The sequence below is a fragment of the Hibiscus syriacus genome, unplaced genomic scaffold, assembly GCF_006381635.1.
Source record: "Hibiscus syriacus cultivar Baekdansim isolate YM2019G1 unplaced genomic scaffold, ASM638163v2 tig00001713_pilon, whole genome shotgun sequence".
Classification (NCBI taxonomy): Eukaryota; Viridiplantae; Streptophyta; class Magnoliopsida; order Malvales; family Malvaceae; genus Hibiscus; species Hibiscus syriacus.
Genome location: NW_024061883.1, coordinates 1,184,250 through 1,193,285, shown reverse-complemented (window position 1 = coordinate 1,193,285; position 9,036 = coordinate 1,184,250). Strand labels below are relative to the sequence as shown.

Genomic DNA, 9,036 nt, shown 5'->3' with positions numbered 1-9,036 from the left:
CCTAATTTCATTAACCGTTCTTTTCATTCTCTCATATAAACACTATCATAATTCTCTCCAAAATTCTCCCAAAAAAATCTTCCTTGGCTTAAAACCTTCTTCCTTATTTCTATTCATTTTTCTTAATTTTTACTCCTTTCATCCTGATCTTTTCTCTTAAACCAAGGTTGCTTCATTACCTTCATTCATATCGTTTATCTATCTTGTTTATTGGTGTTGCCATTGTTAATCTTCTTCATCTCTTCATCTTCTTTTTCTAGCTAAGTAAGTCTCTTTTCATTGGTTGCCTTTGTGCTTCAACGATTAATGATCCAACGTGTTAATGATATTGATTAATCAATTCTTTTAAAGAGGAGTTTATGAAATAAACTTAATTTTTGGAGGTATTTAATATGCTATTTTTCTTCATCAATTTTAAAGGTTTTTATTTTTATTAAGTTTTTTATGATGATTTTATTACAATATTAAGTCATTTTTTCAATCATATTTAATTTCGATATAGATTTTTAAAATAAGTTTGATTTTGATGTTTTTCGAGAATTCGGGGATTTGTGTTGATTGTTTCAATTTTTGAGGTTTCTAGTTTAGTTTAGTTATTCATAAAGTTGTTATTGATTAGATCTTATCGAGGATATGTAGTGTCGATTGGATTGGAAGCTTAGGGAGTTGTTTCAGTATGAGTTTTGTTAATTTCAGTTTTTCACTTTATTTTCGAAATAGAAAATTTTGCTCTATTTTGGTTAAGTTCTTTATGTTTTGTTTTTTATACAATGTGTTTAATGTTTTTATAATTGATGAAAATTAGTGCATCGTGTTTTGGCGAATGTTTGCTAAGTGATAGGAAGAAATTTTGGTTAGTGGGCAACAAAGGTGAGTGACTTTCATTGTTAGAGGATTATCATATTCAAGGTTAAAAGAAGATGTAGTTTAGAGTGTTTCTCTTAGCTTGAATTATAGTATAAGTGAACTTATATGGTTGCACATAATTGATATGAAATTGAGATGAACTATGAATATAGCAGGTATATTGTATATGTGTTGCGATTGAGTTTTGAAAGTTTATATATGAATATGTACATGAATGAGTGAGCAAATTGATGCTCATATAAGCTTGGTCATGACAACCATTTACGATAAGTGTTTCAAGGTGTATTTTGAAAGTGTATGTGTGTATAAGATATGCATCATTTGATAACCACTTTTGATGAACTTGGATTAATTTGTTATTTCTTCTTAATGGGACATTTGGGCATGAAATGCATGCCTAGGAAAGAGTATTATATGGTTTTCTTTATGTGTGTGAACAAAGGGATATACGGGGTAAGGTTGGTGCATTGAGCAATGCTCTGAGAAGATTACGGGGTAAGCTTAGTTCATTGAGTTTACTCCGAAAGTTGTGGTTTTAGATCTAAGAGAGTATAAAAGGGAGTTGTATGGTGTTCGTTTATCCAATCAATGAGTTGTGTTTTGAACAAAAGGTTATTGACCTTAAATAGAAACAATGTGTGCATTGTGTGTTAATTTGCTAAAAAGGTAACTGTGAATGTGTGTATGTGTTTTGCTGCAAGATAGATAGTGATGAAATGCATGTTTATAATCTAGATTTTGTGTTCACTTGTAGTGCAGTATATGAATATAGAAGTATGATATGACGATTTGAATACTGAGGAAAAATAAGTGAGAAGTGAACGCATGTAGGTCTTTCCTTTAGCTTTGAAGTGTGCATTACTTGGAATGTTAGTATTAACTAGTTTTCATCTCACACTCGTTGTTTAATACTTTTCAGAGGATTAGTGGTTGATTCGGAGGCAAGGGGCAAGCATTCAGTATGATCAAGCAAAACAATATTAAATAAAGTTTATGTGGTTTGGTTTCAAAAAATGATAACGTGAGGATCATTTGAGGACGTAGATGATTTTTTTATTTTTTAAACTTGTAATTGGCATAATAATTAGACAATTGGTTTTATTATTAAGCATATTGATTGAGGATGTTGAATTCATATAAATGTGTGAATTGAATGTTAAATAGGCCAAATGTTGATTTATACTTTAAAGAAGTATTTTGTGTGCTTAGACAAGTGACACTAAGTGTATTAAATATGTTAGCCTATTAGAATGCATGAAATGAATCAAAATGCAAAATTAGACTAGGTGACTTGTGTTAAAAGTGAACTTTTATGCAAAACTTGACTTTTGATGGTAGATCCTTGAATGATATGTTGACTTGTATTATAAAGCATGTTACATGTTTATTCTAACATGTATGATATGGTATGAGAGTGTACAAGCATGTAACCAGTCTCTATTATTGATTATATGAAAGTTTGGTGGTTTATTTATGCATGTTCTTGAGAATTCTGCACTTTTCCAGAAAGAGGGCCAATCCCTTGGTGGAAATGATCAATCCCAAACCTACTAAATTGCAAAGGATCGATCCCTCATGAAAATGATTGATCCCTTCAATGTTTGCTCGATGAAGAATGGTAAACATGCATTCATTAAAGTTCTTAAGTATGCCTAAGATTTAGTTTAACCCTAGGATGTTTGTATAAGTTTAAAATAGTCCGGAAATTGAATTGCTAATTAATATTATAACTTAACTTGAAATTGGGTGAGACTTGTTCTGCCACACTTTAATATTTTGAATTACATAATGAATAAGTATATTGGATGTTTGATGTTTCTATTTGACTTTTAGACTTTTTATGTTTTAGTTTTAAGAAAAGTATGTTTCAATAGGTCTTTGTTTGGTGTCTGATTAATTTGGAAATTTGCATGTCACTAATTAATAATTAGTAATGAATATTGGTAATCTTATTTTATTATTTCGGGTTCAAATCTCTTAATGGTACGAAATGATCGATTTACCCTGTTTAGTAAAAGTGTTTATCTTGTAATTCATCGATTGTTGTATGTCATTAAATTTATCTGTTATATACTTCCATGTGTTACATGATGTATTTTTATTTTAAATGTTTTCATATAGTACGTATATTTAATGTTTTTATTTTGTCTGATAAGTTCGGACTCTAATGTACGCTTTGGTATTTGGGTTATTCTTTGTAAAAGAGTATGTGGTGTTACATTTGGTGGTATTAGAGCCAAGTTTAAGATGATGTATGTTTGTATGTCAGGGTAGAAAATGTGAATCACATTGCCACGTTTTATCTAAAAATTTTTGTAGGTCTTACCTTGATCATTGATGCATTTCTTACCTTATTTTGTTTAAATGTATAGTGTTTAGCCTAGTTTATTATAACATCGTGTCGTGCTATTTTGAGTGTTCATGAGGGGAACTGTCTTGCCACCAGAGCTAATGCACAGAGGTTGGAGGTTGTGCCAACGTCCCCTTCTTATGGCTCCATACCCGAATCCTCATGTCGACGTGTTAGTTGAGGTGATCATTAATGATTTTTGCCAGGTTGTTTCTAATATTTAACTTGTTCTTATATTAGTGGCAGCAAGTAGAGGTTTATCGTTAGAGCGTTTGAGGGCATTGGGTGCCAAAGAGTTCTTGGGGCTAAGCCGAAAGTCGTTGAAGAGAAGTTTATGTATGTTACATCTTTGATATAGAGTGATGCACATCATTGGTGGACGACGTTTAAGAGTATTGTCACCGAGGATAGGTTGACATGGTAGTATTTTTTGGAAGTTTTAGACGAAAGTTTTTGGGAGCGCATTATACGAATGCCAGAAAAAAAGAGTTTCTCAATTTGGTTCAAGGACAGATTTCAGTTTCAGAGTACGAGGTAAAGTTTTTTTGCTTGAGTGAGTATTATAGGGAGATAGTCTAACTGAGTCGGAGAGGAGTAAGTAGTTCTAGGATGGTTTAAAAATGGAGATTCATGTGTATTTGGTTATCGGTTATTTGGATGTGTTCGATACTTTGGTGGATTAGGATAGAGATATTGAGACCATCTTGGTGGGTGACTTAGTTTGGGAGTTTCCAGGAAAACAGTCAGGAGATGTCAGTTCTTAGGATCATGTCCCAACGGATGTGATCAAAAGTACCTTTCTGTTAAAATCTTTTCCTTTGTTCCCTTTGATAGATTGTAGTTATACGTATTCTTATATCCTTAGTCGTTTGATGAGTAGGTCAAATGTTCATGTTAGTTTTAAGAATATGGGTTTGGTAGTGACCGGGTTGTTAGAAGATAGTGCACTTATGGATCAAGTGTATCGGAGGTATCCTTTGGTTATTTAGGACGAGGTGTTTCTAGTGGATTTGATGGAGTTGTCGTTCCATGGTTTTGATGGGTGCGGATTGGCTTTGTGAGCATTGAGTGTATTTGGATTTTGAGTTGTTTCACGTGATATTGAAGAGTTGAATTTGTTGTTGTTGGTAAATGGCCAGATTTGCTTACAAATGTTGTCGGCATTGGATGCAAGTAAGATATTTGGTCATGGATGCGAGGCGTTCTTGGCCTATGTTTTGAACCTGAGTGGAAAAGAGTTGTGTGTGCATGTATTCGAACAGTTAAGGATTCTCCTAATGTTTTCCCTAAAGAGCTTTCAAGTTTGCGACCGGGTCGTGAGGTAGAGTTTTGCATTGAGACTTATATCAATTTAGCTCTTGTGTCTATTTCTCCATATCCCATTGCACCTAAGGAGTTAAAGGAGTTAACGGTGCAGTTGCAAGAGTTGTTGGATCATGGTTTTATTCGTCCAAGCATTTCTACGTGGGATGTTACAGTTTTGTTCAAAAAGAAGAAAGATGATACGATACATATGTGTGTCGATTATTGTCATTTAAACAAGCTGACAATTAAGAATCGATATCCTTTACCAATGATTGACAACTTGTTTGACCAGTTTCGAGGTGTTAAGGTGTTTTGTAAGATTGATTTACATTTTGGGTATTATTCGTTGAAGGTTAATGAGTCGGATATGATGAAAACCGCTTATAGGACGTGTTATGGTCATTATGAGTTTTTTGTGATGTCGTTTGGGTTGATGAATGTACCTGCTATTTTCATGGATCTGATGAATCATGTGTTTCATTCGTATCTTTATCGATTTGTGATGGTGCTCATCGATGATATCTTGGTGTATTAATGATTGGAGGAAAACATGACTTGCATCTTAGGATTATTTTGCATGTGCTAAGGAAGAAGAAATTGTATGCGAAGTTTTTGAAGTGTGAGTTTTGGTTGAGTGAGATAGAGTTCCTTGTTCATGTTGTTTTAACTGATCTGAATAAGATGAAGGTAATAGTTGAGTGGAAGTTGCCTAAGAATGTTACCAAATTTCATAGTTTTCTTGGGTTAACTGGATATTATCTTCATTTTGTGGAAGGTTTTTTTCTTATTGTCGCTCTTTTAACGAGGTTGTTACAAAAGAATGATAGGTTTGAATGGACAGAAGATAGAAAGAGTAGTTTTGAGAAGTTGAAGTCAGTGTTAACGGAAGCTCTTGTTTTGGTTCAGCCGAAATCGGGGAAAGATTTTCTGGTGTTTAGTGATGCATCTATTATCAATCTTGGTGTGTTTTGTTGCAAGACAATAGTTTGTTGGTCATCTGTAAAAGGATAGTCAGTTGGAGCGCGTGATTCAAAGTTTTGGAGGATATGCTTTGGGATTGTGTTATAGATTTTAGTGGTTATTGGGAGCATTATTTTTTGTTTTTAGAGTTTGCTTACAATAATAGTTATCAGACGAATATTCAGATGGCACCAATTGAGGCATTGTATGAGTGTAAGTGTCGTACTCCATTTTATTGGTCTGAGTTGAGTCAGAGGCGTATTGTTGGTCTGAATCTACTTCAAGATACAAAATATAAGGTTAAGTTCATTTCAAAACATCTAAAGGTTGCTTTTGATCAGCAGAAGTCTTATGTTAATTTAAAGAATCGTAAGATTGAGTATGTCATGGGTGATTTATGTTCTTGAAGGTTTCTCCTTGAAAGAAGATGTTGTATTTTGGACATAAGGGTAAGCTTAGTTTGACGTTTATATGACCATATGAGGTATTAGAATGTGTTGGTCTTTATGCATATCGTCTTAGTTTGCTGCCTGATCTTGAGCGTATTCATGATATGTTCCATGTGTTGATATTGCATAAGTATCAGTCATATCCTTTATATGTTGTTATGATAGATGATTTTGTGGTTCATGCTGATCATTCATACGAGGAAGATTCGATTAAGATTTTAGCTAGTGAAGTGAAGGTGCTTCAGAATAAGTCGGTTCCGTTAGTGAAAGTGTTGGGACGTAACCACAATACTAAAGAACAGACACGGGAGATGGAGGAGTCGATGAGAGCTAATTATTTTCATTTTTTTATTAAGGTAATTTTGAGGATGGAAATCTTTTTAGGGGAGAGAGTTGTAACGTCCAAAGTCTGATCAGTAGTTTGGGTCGGTAATTGAGTGATTTTTGGGATTTTTAATAAAAATGATATTTTTGGTTTCTAAAATTACAAATATTAATATTAAGTGTTTAAATTATTTTTGGATATTAAATATGAATTATAATAATAATAAATTTTTATTAAGTGACTAAATTGAATAAATTGAGAATGTAGATTTAGTGATTAAATTATAAAAGGATCAAAAATCAACATCTAACAAGCTAGTTTTAAATAAGGCTTGTGTTTTAGGATTTTCCCTCCAATTTTAACCATGAGTTTTATTTCCCTTTTGCCATTTTCCTAGATAGATTCATTCTCCTAAATTTCTTCTCATTTTCATTCCTAACTTCAATAACCGTTCTTTTCATTCTCTCATCCAAACACTATCGTAATTCTCTCCAAAATTCTCTCAAAAGCTCTTCCATGGCTTAAAATCTTCTTTCTCATTTATATTCATTGGTTTTTGAGTTTAACAACTTTCATCTTGATCTTTTCTCTTCAATCAAGGTTGCTTCATTTCCTTCATTCTTGTTGTTTATCTATTTTGTTTCTTGGTGTTGCCATTGTTGATCTTCTTCATCTCTTCATATTCTTTTTCCAGCAAGTTAATTCCATTTTCCTTGGTTCGATTTGTGCTTCAACGATTATTGATCCAATGTGTTGATGTTCTTGGTTAATCAATTTTTTAAAGAGGAGTTGATGAAATAAACTTGATTTACAGAGGTATTTAATGTGCTATTTTTCTTGATCAAATTTAAAGTTTTTCTTGTGTTGATTAAGGTTTTTATGGTGATGTTATTACCATATTAAATTAATTTTTTGATTTCGATATGGAATTCTTTAAAACAAGCTTGATTTTGACGTTTTTCATGAATCCGAAGATTTGTGTTAACTGCTTCCATTTTTTTAGGTTTCTAGTTGAGTTTAGTTGTCGATAGTAGTTGTTCTTGATCAGATCTTATTGGGGAGAGGTAGTTTTAATTGTATTGGAAGCTTTGAGAGTCGTTTCGGTAAGATTTTCGGTAATTTCGATTCTTTCGCTCTATTTTTGAAACAGAATATTCTGCTCTATTTTGATTAAGTTCTTGATGTGTTGTTTTGCTTTCCAAGGTGTTTAATGTTTTTATAATTGATGGAAATTGATGCATTGTGTTTTGGTGAACGTTTTCTAAGTGTTTGGTAGTGATTTCAGTTAGTGGACATCAAAGGTGAGTGACTTTCATTCTTAGAGGATGATCATATTCAAGGTTAAAAGAAAGTGTAGTTTAGAGTGTGTCTCTTAGCTTGAACTATAGTATAAGTGAATTTATATGGTATATATATGAATGTGATATGAAATGTGAATATAGCATGCGGATTGTATATGTGTTGCAATTGATGCAGAGTGGTTTTGAAAGCATATTTTGAAAGTGTATATATATGAATCTGTACATGGGTGAGTGAGCAACTTGATGTTCATATAATTTGATCATGACAACCATTTCCGATAAGTATTTGAAAGTGTATTTTGAAAGTTTATATGTGTATAAGCTATTCATCATTTGATAACCACTCTTAATGAAATTGGATTAATCGACTATTTTTTCTTAATGGGACCTTTGGATATGAAAGGCATGCCTATGAAAGAGTACTCTATCGTTTTCTATATGTGTGTGAAAAAGGGATATATGGGGCAAGGTTGGTACATTGAGCAATGCTCCGAGAAGATTATGGGGTAAGATTGGTTCGTTGAGTTTAATGCAAAAATCATCTTTTTTGGACCGAAGTGAGTCCATAAATAAAATGGAGTTGTATGGAGTCCGTTTATCCAATGAGTGATTTGTGTTTTGAACAAAAAGCCATTGGTCTTAAATGGAAACAATGTGTGCATTGTGTGTGACCTTTCCAAAAAGGTAATTGTGCATGAGTGTATATGTTTGCTGCAAGATTTATGATGATGAAAGACATGTGTATAATTTGGATTTTTTGTGCATTTGTGGTGTATTATGTGAATATAGAAGTATGACATGATGACATGAATATTGAGGAAAAAAGAAGTGAGAAATGAATGCATGTAGGTCTTTCCTTTAGTTTTAAATTTTGCAATACTTGGAATATTAGTTATTCCCTGGGCTTTCATCTCACACTCATTGTTTTAAACATTTTTAGAGGATTAGTAGTTGAGTGGGAGGCAAGGGGAAGCATCTAGTGTGTTCAAGCAAGACAATATTAAATAAAGTTTATTTGGTTTTGTTTCAAAAAATGATAATGTGGGGATCATTGGGGCGCAAATGATTTTTTGACTTGTTAGACTTGTAATAAATGTGGCATGATAATTGGACAATTGTTTTTATGATGAAGGATGTTGATTAAATTGGTTTGTTGATTGAGAATGTTGAATTCATATAAATGTGTGAATTGAATGTCAAGTTGGCCAAATGTTGATTCATACTTTAAAAAAGTGTTTTGTGTGCTTAGACAAGTGGCACTAAGTGCACTAAATTGTTAGACTATTAGGATGCATGAAATGACTCAAAATCCATAATTGGACTAGGTGACTTGTGCTAAAAGTGAACTTTTATGCAATATTTGACTTTTGATGCTAGATCCTTGTATGGTGTATTGACTTGTGTTATAAAGAATGCTACATGTGTATTCTAACCTGTACGATATGGTATGAGCGTGTCCAAGCATGTAGCTAGTCCTTA

General features: G+C 32.7%; 1 protein-coding gene across 1 annotated transcript; it reads left to right on the top strand.

Moving 5' to 3' along the window:
- Nucleotides 1-5,056: 5,056 nt before the first annotated feature.
- On the top strand, nucleotides 5,057-5,889 carry LOC120131994 (uncharacterized mitochondrial protein AtMg00860-like). The gene is made up of 2 exons (XM_039148851.1): nucleotides 5,057-5,483; nucleotides 5,630-5,889. The coding sequence occupies exons 1-2, from the start codon at nucleotides 5,057-5,059 to the stop codon at nucleotides 5,887-5,889; spliced, it is 687 nt and encodes a 228-aa protein (XP_039004782.1).
- Nucleotides 5,890-9,036: the final 3,147 nt, after the last annotated feature.

What these genes read in the sequence shown, in the direction of transcription:
- LOC120131994 (XM_039148851.1), top strand. Translation starts at nt 5,057, where the DNA reads ATGATTGGAGGAAAACATGACTTGCATCTTAGGATTATTTTGCATGTG. An exon ending in TGCATCTATTATCAATCTTG is followed by an intron (nt 5,484 to 5,629) that starts GTGTGTTTTGTT and finishes TTTTGTTTTTAG; the next exon opens with AGTTTGCTTACAATAATAGT.